This window comes from Meles meles, chromosome 20, assembly GCF_922984935.1.
Source record: "Meles meles chromosome 20, mMelMel3.1 paternal haplotype, whole genome shotgun sequence".
Lineage (NCBI taxonomy): Eukaryota > Metazoa > Chordata > Mammalia > Carnivora > Mustelidae > Meles > Meles meles.
The window spans coordinates 54960406-54984223 of NC_060085.1; the positions used below are offsets into that span (position 1 = coordinate 54960406).

Below are 23818 nucleotides of genomic sequence, written 5' to 3' on the forward strand. Positions count from 1 at the left end.
GGTTTCCCACCGGCGCTACAAAGGTGCCACACGGGAGGGGCGGTGTGCGCCGGAGTGACGCGGCCGCGCAGAATGGGCAGGGCCGAGGCGGCGACGGCGACGGCGGCGGCGAGTGCTGGAGGCGGCTGCAGGACGAGGCCCCTCAAGCCCGACCACCATGAGCACCAAGCAGGTCACTTGCAGGTCGGTGCGTGGCGCCGCGGCGACCGGGAGCGCAAGGCCACTTCACTTCTTTTCTCATCCCCCTAATCCCCCGCGCCGGGCCGCGAGCGGCGGGTGCACCGCAGCCCCCCCGCCAGGGAAACTGAGGCAGGAGCGGATTCTTGAGAAGTTGCTCAGCTGTTCGCGGTCCGGCTTCTCTACGCGGAGCTCGCGCTGCGGCCGGAGACGGGCACCCGGCGTGTGGGTGGCGATGTGTTGGGGCGGAGACCCCGGGCGACGCCGGCGCGGGGGCCTTTGCTGCTGGAAGAGCATGCTGGCCTGGGCGGTGCAGGGAGCTGGGGCCTGGCGGTGGGGGTGGGGCTCTTGGAACTTAGAGTTTAGCTGGAAAAGGAGATTTGGGTAAAGGGAAGCTAAGTAGTCGTTTACAGATGGGGATACCACGCAGGAATAGGTTGTTGATCGATGATAAGGGCCTTGAAGAAGCTTTGGTCCCGAAAGCGGGCTTCGTTTCCTAAGAGTTTTTAGAACTCCCGTGCAACCTAAACTTGCAGAGAGAGTCGGCAAGTAAGAATTGTGCGGAAAATAATAATGGCGGGTAGCGTTTACTGGAAGTTGGTGAAGTGCTTCGCATATTTCCAAGTGCTGTATATTCACGGTCATTACCCTTCACAGTAACGCTGCTAGGCAGATATGATGACCATTTTACAGTGCAGGGCATTCGGACTGAAGGAGATTAAGTGATACTCTTACTGGGACACCCCTTTACGTGGAGAAATACAACAGTGATGGATGGATGGTGTAGAAAATTCAAAACCGGATGCTGCACTGTGGCTGCTCCTGTGAAGCAGAAAGAGCTTGGTTGTGTAACACCTTCGTTCCTTGGTGAACCTGTGGCGTACCGATACTGGGTTCCTAGTCTTACTGAACTGATGCTTGGAGCGTGCAGATTTTATTTTAATGATTGGTTTCAGTAAAACCTGTGTGGGAAACATTGCCCCGCAAATCAGTCGTATGGTTTGGTTATGTAATAAGCAGTTTAAGTATCATCTGTGTTGTCACGGTTCTTCATTAGCATGAATAATTGAGAAGGGACTATGTAAAAAGTTTTCTGTTAGTATTAGTACATATCAACTGTTCAAATAGTTGGCTCACAGCCCAGGTGGCTTATATGAAGCAGTTGTCAGAAATTTGCACTTAGTAGCTATAGAAAATAATTTTGATTGGCTATTTGTGCTAGAAGATCTTTTGTGAAGACCTGTATGTTCATTTTTAATTGTATGAAGCAAGTATGCTGAGTAATTGTATAGCACATTCAGATTACTCCTCCTAACATGTGTCCGCAAAAGAGTACACATTTATATAATGCTTTGGGGGGCGCCTGCGTGGCTCAATGGGTTAAAGCCTCTGCCTTCAGCTCAGGTCATGATCTCAGGGTCCTGGGATCAAGCCCCGCATAGGGCTCTCTGCTCAGCAGGGAGCCTGCTTCCCTTCCTCTCTCTCTGGCTGCCTCTCTGCCTACCTGTGATCTCTGTCAAATAAATAAATAAAATTAAAAAAAAAAAAAGAATATATAATGCTTTGTAATTGAATCTCAACTCTGTGTAGTATCTAGTTTTACAGACATCTTATGTTCAGAAGGACTTGCGACTTGCCCCTAACTTCACATCTAAATGCAGGAGCAAAATTTAAGTCAAGATCATCTTGGCTTTTTCCTTCTGTGCTGGGAGATGGCGTAACCTGAAAACTTTAATTCTTTGTTTCCCAAACAGAGGCATCCTGCAGGATAATATTGCATGTAAAGTCAAGAGTGGGTTGGAATGTTGGAGACGGGTCACTTCCTAAATACTAACTGGTTGGGGGGAGGGTGGCTGTACTAGGTGCTGGGTGCTCTTTGAGGTGCTCTACCAGCCATATCATGTGTAACCCAGTAACCCTCATTGTTCCATAGTTCGTGAAATGGAATCTCAGCACTGAAATGATTGGCCTGGGTCATTCAGCTTCCAAGTGGCCAAGGTGTGCATCAGAGTCTATACTTTAATTGACTGGATGGCTCCAAATAAATGTGGGATATGCTAAAGTGTCTTCACTGCAGGAATTTGTAAAGCTTTTCATATGCACATTTGAAAGGAAAATGCATGCAGAAACATAGAAACTAAAAGAAGTTTACTTGCAAAAGGGTCTGAAGGAGTCGGATCTGACAAGGCTTGCCTTACCGAATAAAAAACAGAACACTTTCTTAAAGATCTATTTATTAGAGAACACAAGTGTGTGAGAGCAGGGACAGGGGCTGAGGGAGAGAGAGAATCTGAAGCAAACTCTCTGCAGAGCTCAGAGCCTGCCATGGGGCTTAAACCCAGCACCCTAAGGTCATGACTGGAGCTGAAACCAAGAGTCCCAAGAGGCAGACGTTTAACTGACTCAGCCACCCGGGTACCCCCAAAACAGAACACATTTAAATGAAAAAAACTGCAGTATTACCTAGAGTACGAAGTTTACTTTAATGTTTCATAATGAAAAAGCTTTTCTCACTTTCTTCTCTTATTCACTAAAGTCTTAACCTCCAGGCATTGGTGATTCACAGGAAATGTTCAAGATACGATTTATTTTGGGGACCAGACCTTAACAGGGTGATCAGCTGGTTTTGATTTATCTGAGGGTGCAAATTGGATTTTTGGTTTGTTTTCCTGGCTGTGGGATGTGATGTACATGCTTATTCTGAATAGCAGCAACACAAAGTGTTAGTTTTGCTTCTGTTCTGATACACAGATGTTTCTGCAAGAGATGGGTATGAGATGCTAGGATTCCCAGTTTAAGGACAAAGACATTCCATATGTTTATTGCTTGGAATGGCAAGAATGGCTGCTCACACAGTTGTGCTGTCCGTCAGCTCTCCTGATTTCTCAGCACGCCACTCTAATCAGAATCTCGAGTTGGGAGTTACTTTTTGCTGATTCTTGCTAACCATTTCCCTGTGTCTTCCAGTCTTTTTTCAAAGCACTGGTGCAGGCCTTTATAGCCTGCTTGTGATAGAGGTCCCTTTGTCTTATCATCACTAGGTGAAAACCTGGAATTTGTTTCCTTAGAGCACCAAGCTTAGAACTTGTAATTCTTTGGAAGTCACAAAACATAAAAGACCTTGTCAGCAGTAAGTAGTAGAAGAGCTTGAGTTCTGGAGTTGGGCAGTTCTGGATTCTGATACTGGTACCACCTGTGCCACAACTTCCCCACCTGTCAAATGGACTTGGTAATGCCCAACTAGCCGGGCTGGCTAACAGATTAGATAGTAACAACAAATGATCATGTTTGTGTGGTAGGCTAAGCTCTTAACATGCGTTGTCTCAACCAAACCTTAGAGTAGTCTATCATTGCAGTCTATGAAGTACAATTATTATATTATGGATGGGGAAATTTAAATAACTTGCTCAAGTTCATATAGCAAGTTCTCTGATTTCAGAGTGTTGACCACTATACTATACTTCATCCCTACTTCTTATACCTTTATTTCAGGTCTGCCACTGGGCCCAGCATTAACCCCTTTCCCCCTCAGCAGATCTGTTATTACAGCCATAAAATTGAAGTCTGAAAATATGTAGAGAAATAGAAAAAAAAAAAAAGTGACACCGAGAATGCAGGTTACCCATATACTCAGATATGATATGCAGAAGCATTTTGCTAGAGAGATGCTCTGTTAAAAGGCAGGTAAGAAACTGGATTGATTTTGTTTGACTCAGCCCGCAGCTGCAGTTAGATCTGCTAGTGGTTCTGTGGCTAGAAGTGAACCAGTGTCCTTTATATAATAGCTACACTGTGTGAAACAGTCCTTTGAAGTCACCCAGCATAAAAGACCCTTTTGGAGTGTCCCCCAGAAATCTCCCTACTCAGGGTCTCCAGCTATGCACTTCCCTCTCCCAATTACCTGCCCCCACTCCCTATCCCCACCCCAATTCAGTCTCAGTCTTCTCTCTAGGAAGATACAAGGGATGGTTTCACCATTAGGAAGATTGAGCTGTTGGAAGTTCATTACAGGGTGCTATATGAAAGAGGCCTGGGGGCACCTGAATGGCTCAGTGGGTTAAGCATCTGCCTTCAGCTCAGGTCATGCTTCCAGGGTCCTGGGATAGAACCCCGCATGTGGCTCCCTGTTCAGCGGGGTGTCTCTTCTCCCTCTCCCTCTGTCACTCCCCTCGTTTGTGTGCTCTTTCTCTCTGTCAAATAAATAAATAAATTCTTGAGGAAAGAAAAAGAAAGAGGCCTGGATTAAGCTTAGTATAACATAGATGGGGATAGATAGCTTTAAGCCATTGACAAAATGCCCCAAAGGACAAGCAAGATATGTTCAAGCTAGTTTTGTGTTTGTCCCTGGGGAGTGAAAATGATGACATACACTACAAAAATAGTGCTGAGCTGGTTTCATCTCTTACATAACTCTCGTTTCAAGATCCCCTTTCTTGAAGACACTGATGGTGGTCTAGAAGTTATTTTTGAAGCTGTTTAAATCTCCACTTAATCACTTACAGAAGTGAAATGCCTTACATGAAGTCACCAGCTTATAGGTGGCAAAACTAACTAGAAGCTTTAGTTGGTGGGTTAAGTATTTGTTTTCTTAATGAGAAAGATAGTGAGTGGGGTTTGAAAGGCAGGTTGTCTGAACAGGACTTAGGGGAGGCAGTAGAATTATAAAAAGGCACCCTTTTAGGACCACCACTAAGAATCTGTCCCTTTGCATGCTTGGTTAACAAATAGTATTTTGTAAAAAAACCTCTGGTAGTCTCCTATCCCCACGTTCCTTCCCCCACCCCTCCTTTTTAAGGAACTCTTCTTGTTTAGTTTCCCCAAAATAAACTATTGAAGTATTTACTAGATCTTACTTTTGTGGAACTGTTCATTTAGCCACTTTGAACCTGTTTCTTCCAGTATTTGAGTTTACTAATCCTCTGTCATTCAGAGTTAGCTCTTGGTGCTGATTTTTTTTTTTACTTTTATACCTTCAAAGATTACCATATTTAAGGACTATTGAAATAATGTGGTCTTATAGCATTTCTCAGAATTATTCAACTCGTTAGGAATATAATATAATATAATATACTTTTGTGCCCAGGACTCTTACATCCAGAGATTGGCTAGAAAGACCCACAGGACTCCACGTGTAAAGTTCTACTGCAGGCTAAGATTTACTACTGTGAGAAAGTAAGAAGTCATGGTTAGGTCATATAGGAAAAAGGCACAGGTAGCCTCTGGAGGAACCTGTGTGTGCAGGCTTCCTGCCTTCACTCCTTCCCATAAAAGGTTACAGAGCATACTTTCCCCCCGGCAACAAAAATGCAGCAACATGTGACTAAAGAAGCCCATTAAAGATTCAGTGCCCAGGCTGCTCACCTTCTGCTTAGCATCTCCCGAAATGCCAGACTCCCAGAAGGAAAGCAGATGTCAGCATAAACCGCATTGTAGAGTGTGAAGACAGTGAGCCAGTCATATCACTTAGGGAAATTTTCTAACCATGTAGTGAAACTATTTATCAGTCATGCTCCAGAGGCTAGGCAGGGACCAGCTTGTAAATAGGCTTTTCTAAGGATAGCAGGCTCAGACTTGCTGTGTTAACTCTTTTCTGCACACTTTTAAAGTCAACACTATGGATGAAACGATCCTTTTGGTATAGGCCTTTTTTTTTTTTAAGTTCCTTTTAAGTTTTCTAACAACAACAACAACAACAACAAAAAAACCTTTTTGTATAGTTTGTCAGGTTCTGTGCCCCCCCCCCTTTTTAAGTTAACCTACAGCCACCTTAAAGTAAGTTACTGTATAGCCTGTGATCTAGTGGAAGACTCCCGAGGGGGAGTTGCCTGGAAAAGCCTAGCTGATGACCTAGGAAAAACCCTGTAGGATGGCACCTCTGTATAGTCACGTAAGTCATAGGATCCTGTTCTCATCGTTGTAGGCTCAGAAGTTTTATTCTGTTCGTGTACTTTGAGGCGGCTCTGCTAGCTAAATTCAAGAGAGACCTAAAAATTAGATACCCTTTTCTCATTTTCCTGAGAGGAAAGGAAGTTTTAGGGGGCTTGGCCAATAGTTCCTCTGCTTTGGGGAAGATGAACAGGTGAGGAAAGTTGAAAGTATGTTTAGTGAGTCAGGAAGGGTTGATGGTCTTCAAATCTTGCGGCCTCCAGCTCAGGCAGCCTCCCAGGCCTATCACAGGCCGATGCGCGGCAGGAATCGTCACTTGTGTTATCTGGCATCCTTTGTCTGGAAAGGGCAGTCTGGGTCTCTCAGGCCTTCCTGACTTACCTTAGAGACCTTCCTTCTGTTGCAGAGCCTATCTCCAGTTCCAGGCACAGCCATGTAATTGGTTAGGTTTAGGCTTTCTGTGTTCAGTCACATTTAGTGATGTTCCAGCTGTGCCTTTCTGAAGCTGTGCCCAGGCTTTGGTCATTAGAGACCAGATGTTCCCGACTGTGTGTCTAAGAGGACTAGCTCTCCCCAGTCAGAGGCCTCAGACTAAGAAGCACCGTAGTTTGTGGCTGCTACTAGTGAGTCTTCTGGGTCGAGGGAGGCAAAGTGCACCGTAAGCTGGAGGGTGAGGTCTTCCTGGGCTGGTCCACAAAGGAGGGCGGCTTATAACAGTTCAGTGCACTGAAAGATGGGGTGCCGTGTTTTTGACAGAGGCCACAGCATGGGCAAAGGCAGAGTGACAGGGAAGTCATAGTGGGAGAAGGTCAGGGCTATCTGGGAAGACTGGAGTTGGGCTCCCCATCCTAGCAGTTTGACCCTCTGTATGTAAGTTATCGCCTCTCTTTGAGTCTCTTTGAGTCTCAGCATTTGAGAGTTCATTCTGCCCTTTAGTTAACTTTCGTATATGTTTGAAATTTTCCATAAAAAAATTTTTTAAGTAAGTTAAAACATGGGTTCACAGATAAAGCTGCTTTACAAAGCAACCTCCTGACAGGCTCTTCCCCTGCATTTCAGCCCTCTCCAAATCTGTCTTCCACCCTGCAGCTCAAGTGGCTTTTTCTGAAAAAAGCCTGGGAAAGGGTGTGTGTAATAACCATACAAGCATGCTTCTGAAATAGTGCATGTTCGGTTCCAGGCCACCGTGATATAGCAAATTTTGCAATAAAGTGAGTCACATGAACCTATTTGGTCTCCCAGCATTTATAAAAGTCATGTTTATAATGTGGTCTGTTAAGTGCAGTAGCATTATGTCTAAAACCACGCACATACCTTAATTTAAAAATCGTTTCTTGATAAATTCTAACCATCCTCTGAACTTTGAGCAAGTTGTAATCTTTTTGCTGGTGGAGGGTGTGGTCTCAGTGTTGTTGGCTGCTGACTGGTCATGGTGGGGCCGTTTGTCAGAATAAGACAATAAAAGTTGCCACATTGATTGACTCTTCCTTTCACAAACAGTTTCTCTGTGGCATGTGATGCCGTTTGATAGCTTTCTACCCACAGTAAAACTTCTTTCACAATTGGAGTCCCGCCTCTCAAACCCCTCCACCGCTTTATCAGCTGAGTTTATGTCATGTTCTGGATCCTTGTTGTCATCTCAGCAGTCTTCACAGCATCTGCAATAAGAGTAGATCTCACAAAACCGCTTTCTTAGCTCATCCATAAGAAGCAACTCCTCCTCCGTTCAAGTTGGATCACGAGTTCACAGCGATTCAGTCATGTCTTCAGGCTCCACTTCTGATTCTAGTTCTTTTGCTGTTTCCACCGTATCTGCAGTTGCTCCCTCCAGGGAAGTCCTGAACCCCTTAAAGTCCTCCATGAGGGTCAGAATCAGCTTCTTCCAGACTCCTATTAATGTTGATAATCTGACTCTTTCCCACAAATCACAAATGTTCTTAATAGAATCTAGAATGGGGAGTCCTTACTGGAAGGTTCTCCGTGGACTTTGCCACGCTCCACCAGAGGAACCATTATCTATGGTAGCGGTACCTTTACACAGTCTATGTCTTAAGTAAGAAAACTTGAAAACTGAAATCACTCCCTGGTCGCTAGGCTGCAGGCATGAAAACAGCACGATTCTCGTACATCTCCACCAGAACTCTTGGGTGACCGGGTGCGTTGTCAGTGGGCAGTAGTATTTTGTCAGGAATCTTTTTTTCTGAGCAGCAGGTCTCAACAGTGGACTTAAAAAATTCAGTGAAACACATTGTAAACAGATGTGTTGTCATTCAGGCTTTGTTGTACTATTTATAGAGAACAGGCAGGGTAGACGTAGCATAATTCTTAAGGGCCCTAGGATTTTCTGCATGATAAGTGAGCACTGGCTTCAGTTTCATGTCGCCAGCTGCATGAGCCTCTAACAAGAGAGTCGGTCTGTCCTTGGAAGCTCTGAAGCCAGGCAACGACTTCTCTCTGGCTCTGAAGGTCCTCGATGGCCTCTTCTTGCACTACAAGGCTGTTTCATCTGCACTGGAAATCGTCGTGTAGGGCGGCCACCTTCACTCGTGATCTCGGCGAGATCTGGACGTCGCGCTGCCGCTTCGGCACCAACCCCCGCTGCTGCACTTGCTCTTTTCTGTCACCGAGACGGCGTCTCTCCTTCACCCTCGTGAACCGCCCCTGCCGGCTTCGCCCTTCTCTTCTGCAGCTGCCGCACCTCGCTCCGCCTTCACAGAGCGACAGGGAGAGGGCCTTGCTCCCCATGAGGCTCTGGCGAAGGGAATGCTGTGGCTGGTGTTATCTTCTCTCCACTACAGCCTTCTCTGCATCAGCATTCAGGTTGTTACACTTCCTTATCATTTGTGTATTCACTGGAGGAGCACTTTTCATTTCCTTCGAGAACTTTTCCTTGGCCTTCACAACTTGGCTAACTCTTGGGTCCAAGAGGCCTAGCTTTTGGTCTGTCTCAGTTTTCAGCATGCCTTCCTCACTAAGTCGCATGATATCTGGCTTTTAATGTAAAGTGAGAGGCTTGTGGACTCTTCATTTCACTTGAACAGTTAGAGGTCACTATAGGGTTCTTAATTGGCCAAGTTTCAGTATTGTGTGTCACGGAATAGGGAGCCACCCAAGGAGAGGGGAGAGAGATGGGGAGCGGCCTGTTGGTGGAGGAGTCAGAACACACATTTATTGGTTAAATTCCCCATCGCATATGGACAGTGTTCATGGTCCCCCAGAACAATTACAGTAGCAGCATCAAAGATCACTGAGTATAGATCACCATAACAAGTATAATAATAGTGAAAAAGTTTAAAGTATTGTAAGAATTACCAAAATGTGACACAGAGACATGAGGTGAGTAAATGCTGTTGGAAAACGGCACCAGGCTCGAAACAGTCTTGCCACAAACCTCCAGTTTATAAAGTGTAGCATCTGCAGAGACAACAAAAGGAAGAAGTATGCCTGTAAACAGTTTTCTTCGTGACAGGACTCTCAGAACCTTTCCTCTGCCACTGTGTGTTGTAAATCTCTGAGAAAGAACAGACTGTGCCATTTCCTAAGTTGACTCGACTATGGGTCCTTTGTTACCCTTCATTTTAAGATGCAGTCATCAGTATTTCAGCTGACACCAGGGGAACTTGGAACACAGTTAAATGATACTCCAGCCTCGTCTTTTGGCAGGCTTGTTTGTGCTCCCTCACAGTGCCTCCCTTCTGGGCATTTTTCTTGTTCTCTTCTCTCTCCTCTGTCCTATGGGCAGCTCCAGCACTTTGCAGACTGCGCTTGGGCCTGACCTCTGGGATGTTGGCCCTCTCTCAGTTCAGTTCCTGGTATGTCTCCTCAACACTGCATGCTTTGTGATACGGCACAGGTCACTGTTGTAACTGTCAGCTTAATTGTCATTGTGCTTTACTACCCAGTCGATAGTGTAATTTTCATTTTATAGTTCAAGGTAGTGAGGCATGGGGAAGTTTATTTTGTGACTTGCTCTTATACGGCAGGGCTGGATATTGGGTCCAGGTCTCTGATTCCTTTATAACCATACCCTTTAAGTTCCATGAAAACAGAGAGAACAGTTTTTCAGAGCATTTGCTCCGTTTTGAGTCTCACATGTACATATGTAACATCTCAAATCAAGAGGGAATATCTTAAAACAAATTGATGGAGTTTTTCTTCCAGAAAACGGTCATTAAATAAGTTGTGATGCATCAAAAATCATCGTGTATTAGAATCAAGGAAATATGTCTATCTCCAGTGCCTAATAGAGCCTTGATACATAATACATGTATAATAAGCATTTGTATGCTAGATTCGAGAAATATGGTGGTTTTTTTTTTTTTTTTTAAGATTTTTATTTTATTTATTTGACACAGAGAGAGATCACAAGTAGGCAGAGAGGCAGGCAGAGAGAGAGAGGAGGAAGCAGGCTCCCCGCGGAGTAGAGAGCCCGATGCGGGGCTCGATCCCCGGACCCTGAGATCATGACCTGAGCCAAAGGCAGCGGCTTAATCCACTGAGCCACCCAGGCGCCCCAAATATGGTGGTTTTATAAGGCAAAGTGTGCCTCTGAAAGTTCTATGCCTCTGCTTATCTCTTCAGATATTTTATGCATGGTGTGTGTCGGGAGGGAAACCAGTGCCTGTTCTCACATGACTTGGCGAACAGCAAGCCATCCACCATCTGCAAATACTATCAGAAGGGCTACTGCGCCTATGGGACTCGTTGCAGGTAAGAGCCCCACAGCTGCCCCCAGCTGTTCTGTCAGCTTAAATACTCTCAGGGACTTGGCGCCTTCATTTGGAGCATGGGTGTTGTTGAGGGGAAAATTTTTCTTTTTAAGGTTTATTTATTTTAGAGAGCATAGAGGGTAAGGGGCAGAGAGGGAGAGAGAAAGAGATTTCCAAACTGGCTCCATGCCCCATGCAGAGCCCAATGGCAGGGCTCAGTCTCCTGACCCTCAGATCATGACCTCAGCTAAAATCAAGAGTCAGATGCCTAACTGAGCCACCCAGGAGCCCTGATGAGGGGAAAATTCTAATTTGAAAGTAATTTAACAATAAAAAGTACAGAAGATCATTTTGAAATCTGTTTCATTATAATGAAAGTAAATTTTTCAAAAACACTTTTCAGGCCTTATGAGTCTCTTACTAAATTTTACTCCATATATATATATCTCTTTGCTCCTCACTTAACATGTCACAAGCTTTTCTCTAAGCTGTTACTTTATTTCCTAACTGTAATTTTATGTTTCATAATGTTAGCATACCATCATTTTATTAACTGTTCTTCTCTTAGATAGTTAAGTGGTTTCCAGTTTTTGTTTTGTTTGCTATGAATACCCTTGCAGTGAACATTTCTGTGCATATAGAGGCTGCCTTTTCCCTCACTCATATCTATAGGCAAGTTTTGTAGATTCTAAACAGGAAAACATTCCGAAAACCTGTTCAAGTGCTTTTGTAGTGAAGGACTGGTATGTTCTTTCCTGTGCTGAGTGGAGGCTATAGAAGTTGCCCACCCACCCCAAACCCCCCACCCACCTATCCCCAGCCAGTGCGTGTCCCAGAGAGACAGTCCAGGAAAGGCCGGTCTCAAGCTCTTAACACTGGCCGTCATTAACTTTTGGGGGACTCCTGCCAGAAGAACATGACTTGGGTGTCAGGAGACTTCACTTCAACATCTGACTGGAATGTTCAGGATTTCTGTGTGTGACCTGGGGTATTTTGTCCTCCAAGGACACTTTCGCGCCGTGATAGACAGCAGACCACTCACTCACCAGGCATTTCTTACTAATTGATAGGCCTTTTGTCATTTAAAGTATGGGAAAAGATCATCTCATTCTCCACCTCCACAAGGAGAGCAGAGGAAAAGATGGTCCATGTCTAGGGAGTGTGGGAGACATGTGCAGGTAGTGTGTCCCTAATGCATTTGCTGTGCGTTTTGTTTAGATACGATCACACAAGGCCTTCTGCTGCAGCTGGCGGTGCCATGGGCACCGTGCCCCACGGCATGCCCTCCCCAGGTTTCCACAGTGCTCACCCTGCTTCCGACCGCGCTGCATCTATTGTGAAAACGAACTTACATGAGCCTGGGAAACGGGAAAAGAGAACACTGGTACTTAGAGACCGAAGTGAGTGAACAGAGTCATTTCGTTGTTTCTTTTGGAAAAGTAGTCCTGTTTGTTCGTGGTGTTCCTTTCTGGCCCTCTCTTGTCAGAGGGCTCCTGACCTAGTCCCCTTGCCCGCTGTTCAAGTGTAGACATCAGACCTGTCCTGAGAAGAGCTTCCTTTGGCTACAGAGCATTCAGGTGATGTGTTCTGCCTGCATTCTGGGCGCACGGCCAAGTCTGGCCTGACAAGACATAAAAAGGGTCCTTTTGTCAGTGTGTAACTGCTGTCTCCATGGGGTGGCTCCCCAGTTCTGAGAAGCACCAGGCGACTCATGTCAAAGCTACATAATTTGGTAAAGAGCATGTTTTACTGTTTTACTTCCAGGTCAGCTCCTAGTCTTCATTACTGTGCTCAGCCGGTTTGGTGTCTTCAGTTGCAGCTTTGATAATAGAGCAGCATACTGGGGTTTCGGGAGGAAGTAGATTACAGATCATAAAACTTATTTTTATTGGCTGGTCCTCAGCAAGTAAAGGGATTTCTGGTTCTTGGAATTGTGTGGCATAAGCTAGGTAGCTTCCATCCGAAGCAAACAATCGTGCTAGTCAGATGTCCTCTCTTAAGAGGCCAGGCCTAGAGGGGTTTGACACTGGTCTCAGGACCCAAAGACTCACTGGATTTTCATTCTCGTTTACTCTATGATAGGTGTCTTTACTAATGTAAAGGAAAGCACTGTATTTTATTGACTTCATTCTAAATTCCCATTGACATATATTTTGGTGTTTAAAAAAATTATCATTATTATCATTTTTTAAGTGTTAACTGGTCCACGGGTTGACACTTCCATATTTGTCATTTTTAAACAGCAGCTTTCTTATCTTTTGAATATCATGTCTGTTTTGTGAATTTCCTGTGTTGCCAATTATGTTCTTTCCTTTTTAAAAAAAATCATGATTGTAGTAATGTCACTGTGAACATTTTATACTGTTCTTTCTGGTTTTCCCTCTTGTCCTGTTTTTGTCTGTGTGATCCAGACAGTGAAATTCCCAAGGTCAGAATTACTTAATCTGTTAGGTTTTTACTAACTGCTTACCACAAGGTTCGGGCCAGATTTCATTTATGTGCGTGTTTTCTATTAAGATCTCTCTGGCATGGCTGAAGAAAAGACTTGCCCAAGTATGGTGAGTAATCCAGGAGGCTGCAGTGATCCCCAGAATAGCCCAGAGATGAAGCCGCATTCCTACCTCGATGCGATCAGGAGTGGCCTTGATGACCTAGAAGCCAGCAGCTCCTATAGCAGTGAGCAGCAACTGTGTCCCTACGCGGCGGCGGGGGAGTGCCGATTTGGGGATGCTTGTGTCTACTTGCATGGAGAAGTGTGTGAAATCTGTAGGTTACGAGTCCTGCATCCCTTTGACCCAGAGCAAAGGAAAGCTCATGAAAAGGTAAAATTGCAAGCCTTTGCATGAACTTATTTTAAGGAATTTAAAATGCGCTAAGTGACAAAATTATTGGTATTCCTGTAATCATCTCTCTGTCAATAATGCCCTCAATATGTACTTGGCATGTTTATAATCCTATTTCCAACTCCTTTTTCCTGTGGTCATTTTGACAGTTTTTGATTATTTAGAATAAAGAAAAAGGGAAGAGGTATTGCAAAGTTCAGAGAACAAATCTAACGCAGGAGTGTGGTGTGTGTGCGTGCGTGTCTGTGTGTGAGAGAGAGAGAGAGAAACACACACACATCCTCCATAGGTTTACATATCCTTGTGGCTGGAGTCCAGCTATGCCAAGTTCTAGAGAATTTGAGGAGCCAAGTGTTATTAGAAGGGACCTTTCAGGTCATTAGGTCCCCAGTGTTCATGGAGGTGTCGCCTCCCACTGGGCTCCGTGCGTGTGGCATGAAGGTGGGTGAGAGAGACAGAGGCCACAGCCTCAGTGTTAGAGCTCATGATGACGAGCCGGCCATGGTGCGTAGAGGCCCCATTGTCTTCCCTGGGGGGATTCAGGGGAGGGCAGAAGAAGAACTTTCCTCTCCCCCAGGTGTGTTGAGGGCTTTGTGCTGTCCATGTGCTTGGTCTCCCATCTGTGTCCACCAAGAGCTCCCAAGGCAGAGTCTGGGTCTTCATGCTGTTGCCATTGACTCTCATGCCTGCTACTCGGTGCTTCACCTGGGAGTATTCAGCACCTGCTTTCTGAATGAATGCCTTTATGAAATACCTCGTTCTCTTGAGAAGTGGTGCTGCTTACCTCGGAGTCTGGACGACCAGCCTGATGTTTCAGGTTAAGGATTGTTCAGCATTTCTGATATTGGTGTAGTTCAGAGTGGGTTAAGGGTGCCCAGAAGAGCCAGGAAACCGGGTTCCCATGCTCTGGGAATTCTGTGATTCCACACAGGGCCTCGAATCTTTTGGGACCTCCATAGACTCGGTTCTAAACTGGTTCCTACCATGCTAGGAAAGCTGGGCGGGTGGTGGTGTGAAGTCCTTTCCGTGGTCTGAGAGAGCTTTGTGTCCAGCAGCCCAGAACCTAACAGTGTGGCCCTCCTTTCTCTCCGTACTTGAGATCTGCATGTCGACATTCGAACATGAGATGGAAAAGGCCTTTGCCTTCCAAGCAAGTCAGGACAAAGTGTGCAGTATCTGCATGGAAGTGGTCCTCGAGAAGGCGTCTGCTTCGGAGAGGAGATTTGGGATTCTGTCCAACTGCAGTCACACGTACTGCTTGTCCTGCATCCGGCAGTGGAGGTGCGCCAAGCAGTTTGAGAACCCAATCATCAAGTAAGTGCAGCTAAGGGTCTCCGCTGTGGAAGCTGGGGGGGGCGTGTGACTGGGGGCCTTCTTCTGTCCATTCTTAATCCCCCACGCGGTCCGTTAGTGTGAAGATACGACTGGCAAGTCCAAGCCTGTGATTGCAGGAGCCTGGGCACATCTAGTAGCCTTCTTGAGCCCAGGTGCTTTTCCCTTTAAAAATGGGTAACAACTCCTGCCGCCCGTCAGCGTGTTTGGGGACACTCGGCGGGGGTCATCTGTAGGAGAAGGTGTCCATAGCGCTGGCCTTTTGGACTCCAGCACTACCAGTTACTAGCGGTCTGCCTTTAGGCTGATTGCCACCTTTGATTTTACTTTTTTCCATCTGCAAAATAGGGTTGTTTGAGGGTTCAGTGGAATAAACATTAACACATCTCAGGGAAGGTGCGGCACGCAGGATGTGCTCCAGGGAGCCGGCGCAGGACTCTGAAATTCTGCCACGGGCCGGGGGAAGAGCTTACTCATTCTGAAAAGTGAATGTGTGCCGTGGACTGTTAGAAACTCTTCACACACGGTAGCTCATAGTTCTCAGACCCCGTGATCATTCTCATTCATAGAGAACAAAACTGGGGTAGAGTGAAGTCCGGTAATGTGCCTGAAATCCCATGTGTGTGGTCAGATAGCTGCTTTACCGAGATACAGGTGGTTTCTAGTCATTTCGCAGTTGTGGCCACCATCACTTCAGTCTAATTAGAGAACATTTCCGTCATGCCAGAAAGGAACCTCTGTGTGCATTCACTGCCCATTTCCTCCCTGCTCCTTCCAGCCCCCAGCAGCCACTCCTCTTGCTTTCTGGCCTCTGGCTTTGCCTGTCCTGGACATTGGTTGTAGTTGGAGTCCTACGACATGTAGCCTTTTTAGGTCCTCCTGCTTTCCCCCAGCAGACGCCCTCAACGCTCACCCATCCACACTTGCCCGGGCTCCGTGCCTGTGCTCCGGGCTGAGGCGCCTGCCCCGTGCGGATGTCCACAGTTTGTGCAGTCCTCAGTTGACAGGCATTTGGATTGTTTCCTTCTTTTGTTTATTAGGAATCATGCTGATGTGAATACTCAAGGACAAGCTGTCGTGTGGCCGGTGTTTGTTTCTTTTGGGTAGAGAGCTAGGAGTGGGGTTGCTGAGCCTTACAATAACTGTTCAGCATTTTGAGGAATTGCCAGGCTGTTTTCCACCGTGGCCACTCCAGCAGCATAGGAGGGGTCCAGTTGCTCCCCAGCCTCATCAACTCTGTTATTGTCTGTATTTCTGGTTGTGGCCATCCTGGTAGGTGTGAGGTGGTATCTTATGGTTTGATTTGCATTTCCCTGATAACTAATGATCTTACCTTTTTCTATGCTTTTTGGCCATTTTGCAGAAATGCCTACTCGAATCTTTTGCCCATTTTAAAATTGGTTTTGTATTGCTTTAAAGATTTTATTTTTGAGTAATCTCTACACCCAACAGGAGGCTTGAACTCACAACCCTGAGATTGGGAGTTCCGTGCTCCCCTGAGTCTACCAAGCACCCCAAATTGAGTTGTCTTCTTCTTGTTGAAAAGAACATGTTTTTCAACCTGGGGGTTTTGAAGGGGCGGGGGTGGGAGGTTGGGGGAACCAGGTGGTGGGTAATAGGGAGGGCACGTGTTGCATGGAGCACTGGGTGTGGTGCAAAAACAATGAACACTCTTACGCTGAAAAAAATTAATTAAAAATTAGAAAAAAAAAGAAAAGAACATGTTTTTAATAGTAAGTAAGGTTCTACACCTGAAACTAATATTACACTATATGTTAACTGGAATTTAAATAAAAACTTAAGGGGCGCCTGGGTGGCTCAGTGGGTTAAAGCCTCTGCCTTTCGCTCAGGTCATGATCCCAGGGTCCTGGGATCGAGCCCCGCATCGGGCACTCTGCTTGGCAGGGAGCCTGCTTCCTCCTCTCTCTCTCTGCCTGCCTCTCTCCCTACTTGTGATCTCTATCTGTCAAATAAATAAATAAAATCTAAAAAAAAAAAAAAAAAAAAATTTTAAATAAAAACTTAAAAAAGAGAAGAGTAAAGAAGGTTCTGAGAGGATTGTGATTTCACCTTGTGGAATTTTTGGTTGGGAAACATTTGGAGTGCTCATGCATTCGAGCAAGGGGTTTGGTGGTGCGGTGTGCACTGGATTTATAACTTCGTCTCTCCCATGCTAACCTGATTCTCATTTCAGGTCTTGTCCAGAATGCCGTGTGATATCAGAGTTTGTAATTCCAAGTGTGTACTGGGTAGAAGATCAGAATAAAAAGAATGAGTTGATTGAAGCTTTCAAACAGGGCATGGGGTAAGTACTTTGAGCTCAGATAGGATTCTGGTGCCTGCCTGACAAATGCTTGTGTTTACATACCTTCCAACCCCACAAGGTAATAATTTTTAAAATCTCAGCTTTGAGGTATAATTAACAAATAAAATTGTAAGATATTTGAAGGGTCATCATGGTGATTTGATCTACATTGTAAGAGCATACTCCTATCTTGATGATTACTTTTTTTTGGGGGGGGGGGTGAGAACCTCCAGGTTCTACTCTTAGCAAATTTCCGTTTTATAAACAGTGTTATCAACTGTAGTCACCATGTTTCATCATGTGTTCATCTATGTATTCGTCATAGAGCTGAAGTTTGGGACCCTTTTATCAACTTTTCCTTATTTATCCTATCCCTTAGCTTCTGGCAACCCCTTTTTTACCATGTGAGTTTGCCTGTTTGTGTCTGGTTCAGACACCAGCAAGTGATCTCCTGCAGCATTTGTTGTTCTCTGTCTGGCTTACGTCACACAGCATAATGCGCGCGAGGTCTGCCCATGTTGTCACAAATGCCAGGATTTCCTTTTCTGTCCTAGCTGAGTAATATTCCATTTCATGTATGTTCCACATCTTCATCCATTCATCTTTTGACAGACGCATGGGTCATTTTTGTGTCTTGGCTATTATGAGTAATGTTACAGTGAACGTGGAAATGTAGATAATTCTTCTAACAGATGTGAGGTACGATCTCATTGTGGTGGTGATTTGCATTTCCCTGATGATTAGTGATGCCGAGTGCCTTTTCTTGTGTCTGTTGGACATTTGAATGTCTTCTTTGGGGAAATGTCTATTCAGTTCCTCTGCCCATTTTTAAATGGAATGTGGTGGTTGTTTTTGCTCTTGTGTAAATTCTTTATTATTTTGGATATTACCCCCTTATCCGGATAGATGACTTGCAAATATTTACTCCCGTTTAGTAGGTTGCCTTTTCACTTTGTTTGATTTCCTTTGCTCTACAGAAACTTTTTAGTTTGGTGTAGTCCCACTTTTTTATTTTTGCTTTTGTTGCCTTTGTTTTTGGTGGCAAATCCATGAAGAACATTGCCAAGACCAATGTCCAGGAGCTTATTACCCTCTGTGTATTCATGCTTTCAGGGCTCATGTTCAGGCCTTCAGTTTTGAGCTGATTTTTGTGTATGGTGTAAGATAGTGGTCCAGGTTCCCCAACATCCTTTATTGGAGAGATCGTCTTTTCCTCGTTGAATATCCCTGGCTCCTTCGTTGTAAACTGTAGCTTCGTAGTACAGCTTGAAACCAGGAACTGTGCTGTCTCCAGCTTTGTTACTTTCTCAGGATTACTTTGGCAAGACACTGGGCTCTTCTATAGTTCTTACACAGTTTTGGAGTTTGTCCTTTGTCTTTGAAACATGCCATTGGGATTTTGATAGGATTGCTTTCAGTCTGCAGATTGTTACGCCTTTCATTTCTTTCAGCATGTCTTATAGTTTCAGCATACAAGTCTGTTTCATCTTCTCTGCTGAATTTAGTCCTAGGTATTTTATTCTTTTTTGATGCAATTGTAAGTGGGGTTTTTTTTTTCTTAATTTCTCTTTCTGGTAGTTCATTGTTAGTCTATTTTGTATCCTGCAACTTCACTCCTACAAGATATGGATGTAATATGTACATACATTAGAACCCAGCAAGGTAAATACTGTGATTATTTTTTTAAGAGAAAAAAAGGCAGTTTATATTTACTCAGATACTCACCATTTCCAGTGCTCCTTGATTTGCTATGTAATTCCTTCCAGTTGGTATAATTTACCTTCAGCCTCAAGAACTGCCTTTAACATTTATTGAATCTGCTGCTGCTGATGAATTCTTTTCTTTTCTTTTCTTTCTTTTTTTTTTTTTTAGAGAGAGAGAGAAAGATCACAAGTAGGCAGAGAGGTAGGCAGAGGCAGAGAGAGAAGCAGGCTCCCTGCCGAGCAGGGAGCCCCATATGGGACTCGATCCCAGGACACTGGGATCATGACCTGAGCCAAAGGCAGCTGCTTAACCAACTGAGCCACCCAGGTGTCCCGAATTCTTTTCTTTTTAGCAGAAACAGCTTCTCATTCTTAAAGGATATTTTCACTGGATATACTGGTCTGATCAGTCCTCTTTACATCTTTGTCTCCTTTTTCAGTGAATACAATTTTAGGTTAATAGTTCGTTTCGTCATTTTCTTTCAGTATTTTGCAAATGTTGTTCCACTATTTTCTGGCCTCTGGTTTCTGAGAAGTCAGTGATAATTTAGATTGTAGTATGTCATTTTTCTGGGGTTGCTTTCAAAATTGTCTATCTTGATTTCCAGCAGCTTGCTATTTTGCCTGGGAGTGCTTTTCTCGGAATCTGTAAGGTTTTGTCATTTACCAAATTTAGGGAAATTTTGGCTGTCAGATTTTTTTTCCTGCCCTTTTTCTTCTTCTCCTGGGACTCTTAATAACATGCAATAGACTGATACTGCTGCACAGAATTTGGGGTCTGTTCATTTCTTTCCAGTTTCTTTCCCCTCGCTGTTAATCTTGTCCAGTGGTAGCTGCTTTGAACACCTTGTCATCTTGAAGTTGGTTTCTAGGTCTGATTCTTTGTCTATTGAATCATTTTGGATTATAGCCTGCCAGTATTATCTTGTCAAGATTCTTGATTCTCTTAAGTCAAGCAATAAAGCATTGATGTTCTTACATGCAGGTAAAGTGTTTAAATTCCAGCTTTTGGGCAGCAGTTCTCATCTGTTTGGTTTTCTCATCCTCAGCTAAGTGGCTGTGAGCTTCTGCTGCTGGCCAGTCTTTGGACTGAAGTAATACATCGTATTTGGAGTCCTCCCTCTGGTGCCCTTCTCTGTGTGGGACTGCTTCCCCACTTTCCAGTGGGTGCTCGCCTCCCAGCGCTGTTCTTGTTCAGGCCAGAGAGACTGTGGATTTGCCCCTGGAGTTTTAGACACCTAACTTTGGCTTGCTCTAGGCCAAAAGCTGTTTTTTCTGAGAAAGATTACTTTCTTCTTGCCATTCTGTTCTTTTCAGTGTCTGATTTCTTGGAATCCTCCTGCTGTTGTGTTCCAGTGCCTTTGGGTCTTTTAAAAATTGGTATTGCTAGTTAACTGCCCGAGGGCTGGCTCTGGGAGAAGTGTGCTTCCCTGTACTAAAGGGCACTGCGTGTCACCTTTTCAAATGCTTCTCTCAGACTGCCTGTCGGCTACTGAAGTTCCCCCTCACATGTGGTGGCATATGTCCGTCCACCAGAGGGCAGGAGTGGCAAGGCAGAGGGCCCAGCCTGCGGGAAGAAGCTGTGCTGGAGCGGCTTGGAAATTCGTGTGTTCTGTTTGGGACTTTTCTGGCCTTAGTTTTCACTGATGATTGTGTTTTTATGCATTTCACACATATTTACTGTGCACCTACTATGGGCTAGGCGCCTTCAAACTAAGCACAAGCGGGGGACATAGAGTACAGATCGGTAAGATAATTTCAAGGGAAATTACAAAAGGGCAATTATGATATGTGTTTTCTGGTGACAAATTCTTCACAAGAAGCCCAAGCCACATGCCCCAACAGAGAAAGCACTTGGAGCCACCTGAGAGCATCAAGAAAAGCAGCACGGGGACTCAGAGCCATGAAGCGTAAACACTATCACGTGTTGGGGGTGAGGGCGAACAGAATGGCATGGTGCAGAATGGTACGGATGTTGTGTGGGGGGAGCGGTAGGAGTGGAAGGATGTGGTAGGACCTGTGGGATGGACTGCACTGAAATCTAAGGGGGCAGAACAAGTGACTGTTTGGCATGCTCCTCAGTCGTAGTGTGAAGAGGCTGGAAGCTGGTGGGAAGGAGGCCAATTAAGAAATGACTGTGGCAGGCGCGTAGCAGAGGACAGTACCCACATGGCTTCAGCAGTGTAGGGACAGAAGGGAGGGGGTGACTGGGGAGGTGCTCTGTAAGCAGGTCCAACAGTCGGTTGGGGGAGCTGAGAACAAGGTGGCAGTCTGCGTGCACTGGAGGCTTTCGTCCTTGGTGATCAGGTAAGGCTGGGGAAGGAAAAAGCATGGTCATTTGGGGGCAGGAATAGAGAATGATTTCTGGAACCTGTTGAGTTTATTAAAACCAGTGTCCAGCAACAGTCTGGTGAGAACTCACTGCTTGAGCAGTTATTGGAAGGTTTGCTCAGAACCTCGGCGGGAGGCCATGATAGGGGTGGATGCACACAGCTCTGCTCGGATCCACTGCCTGGCCAGGGTCAGACCTGGGGGGAGCGGGCAGCATCCGGACAAGCGCGGTACTCCTTCAGTGGACGGTTGTGAAGGGAACTTTCTTGGTGCTGCTCTGAGGTCTCAGCCACCCTCATCACCGATCTCTGCCATCCTTTTTGCTTTTGTTTTTGTTTTAAGATTTTATTTATCTATTTGACAGAGATCACAAGTAGGCAGAGAGGAAGGGAAGCGGACTCCCTGCCTATCAGAGAGCCTGATGCGGGGCTCGATCCCAGGACCCTGGGATCATGACCTGAGCCGAAGGCGGAGGCTTTAACCCACTGAGCCACCCAGGCGCCCCTGTTCGCTGCTTTTCTGTGCCTCCTCAGTCAAGGCTTCCTCTTCCTTGACATCATTGCTGGCCAGGAGGAAGGGAAATTTCCCTGGGTGGGGTTCCTAGTGGCACTTTTAGCTGAGGCAAATAGCCCAGCTTCAGAACCTTGGAGCCCAGACAGCTGGCCCGGAGGAGTTGTCAGGCCTGTGCTCGCCTGGAGTCCCCTATGCAGGTTCAGTTCTGTGTGAGGCTGCACGTCACCATGACAGTATGATCCTCCTTGGAAATCAGCATCCTAACCTCACTGAGCCTCGTCTTCCCCACATAGAAAGTAAGGCTCACCTAGTTCTGGCATCGTGGGCAGGGATGGAGGAAGGCCTCGGTTCTTCCGGGCCCCAGGTTCTCCCAGCATCCTCTGACTTTTCTTTCTACTTTTCAGGAAAAAAGCTTGTAAATACTTTGAGCAAGGCAAGGGGACCTGCCCATTTGGAAGCAAATGCCTTTACCGCCACGCTTATCCTGACGGGCGGCTGGCCGAGCCTGAGAAACCTCGGAAGCAGCTCAGTTCTGAGGGCACTGTGAGGGTAAGGACTTTGCCATCTCGGTCAAGGACACTTACTGGTGGCATTTCCAGGTACTGCTCCTGGCCCTTCCTCTGATAGCTTTGGCAGCAGGGAATAGGGTAGGTAAGCAAAAGAAAAAGAAACTGGCCTTCACGTTGCCATTAATAATAACCAGGTATATTTGCTGGCTGTTTCTGCAGTTCTTTAATTCAGTGCGGCTCTGGGATTTCATTGAGAATCGAGAAAGCCGGCATGTCCCCAGCACTGAAGATGTCGACATGACAGAGCTTGGGGACCTCTTCATGCACCTGTCTGGAGTGGAGTCATCAGAACCCTAAGTGGTAGACGGTTCCCCCTGCATCTTGGGCTCTGCCGGCCAAGCCGTCCCCAAGCTAGGGTGTGCAGAGCTTCGTGTACTGCAACCCAAGGTGGCCCGTGGCTTGGATTTGACTGGGGTTGTACGTAACCTTGGTCTCATCCCCTTCTCCATTATTACAGCCTTGGGAGGAGTGAAAGATATAAAATGACCCAACAAGTATATGGAATCGCTACTTTTCTAGTTGATCTCTTGAGTTGCACCTCAGGCTCCTCAGGGGAACCAGCTAACCAGCCAGAGTTTTGATTGATTGCTTTTAAAAGCAGCCTGGCTCCTGTCCTTGAGCTTTAGCTCCCTAGAAACAGTCACCCTGCAACTGCCCTTAAAGCAGATTTGTTTTCCTTGACAAAGGATTCTTCACCCCTGTGAGATGATTCCTCTGTAGTGGATTTCCCTAGTGTACTTAGTGTGTAGCCAAAAACCGTTTTCCAGAAAGCTCTGTATAAATCAACTTACAGTGGGCACCGCACACCTTAGCATAAAACTTGTAGTGCTCTTTGGTGTCCCCCGTCAGAGCGGGAGTTGCCCGTGTGTTCAGTCAACAGAGTGTAAACCTTCCCTGTAAGGGCAGGGGCTCTCGGAGCAGCGGGAAGTGTAGCGCAGCAAAGCAGGGGTATAGCCCCTCATTTCTGATTGGTGTTGGGGCCACATGCTCCAGGGAAACACCTGCCTGTCACCTGTGGGCTTCCTTGGGGCTCTTCTTGGGCTCATGTCCCAAGGGTCACTTTACTAGGGGTTCAGCACACACATGCTCTTATGTGTGGCCCCTGCTCACCCACTTGATCTGTAAAGCGTGGCTTTGATTGCCAATTTTGTAAAAAGTTAATAGCACCCAACAAAGTTTCTACTTCTGACCCAGCATTGGTCCTAAAAGAACAAGTCCTCTATGCTAAGTTGTGACTTTAATTGAAGGAATATAACATTGTGAATCAGAACAAACTCACCCCAAGCCTGAATTAATCTATTTTTATAAACAGCTTATAGAAATACCAAATATTTTATAAAATGCATTAAAGTGTGGGTAGAAAAAGGTCTACTCTTACCTGAGGTTAGAGTAGGCTTTTTGGAGAATTTTTATAGTTAACTCTTTAGTGAAATGTGGCAGCACAAAGGCT

At 45.6% G+C, this 23818-nt stretch overlaps 1 protein-coding gene across 1 annotated transcript; it reads left to right on the forward strand.

Annotated features, from left to right (window-relative positions):
* Window positions 1–31: 31 nt before the first annotated feature.
* Window positions 32–23814, forward strand: MKRN2 (makorin ring finger protein 2). The gene is made up of 8 exons (XM_045989692.1): window positions 32–183; window positions 10645–10773; window positions 11991–12172; window positions 13290–13594; window positions 14715–14929; window positions 17142–17252; window positions 22204–22348; window positions 22528–23814. The coding sequence occupies exons 1-8, from the start codon at window positions 158–160 to the stop codon at window positions 22663–22665; spliced, it is 1251 nt and encodes a 416-aa protein (XP_045845648.1). The 5' UTR covers window positions 32–157; the 3' UTR covers window positions 22666–23814.
* Window positions 23815–23818: the final 4 nt, after the last annotated feature.

What these genes read in the sequence shown, in the direction of transcription:
- MKRN2 (XM_045989692.1), top strand. Translation starts at nt 158, where the DNA reads ATGAGCACCAAGCAGGTCACTTGCAG. An exon ending in AAAGGAAAGCTCATGAAAAG is followed by an intron (nt 13,595 to 14,714) that starts GTAAAATTGCAA and finishes TCCGTACTTGAG; the next exon opens with ATCTGCATGTCGACATTCGA. An exon ending in GTTCTGAGGGCACTGTGAGG is followed by an intron (nt 22,349 to 22,527) that starts GTAAGGACTTTG and finishes CTGTTTCTGCAG; the next exon opens with TTCTTTAATTCAGTGCGGCT.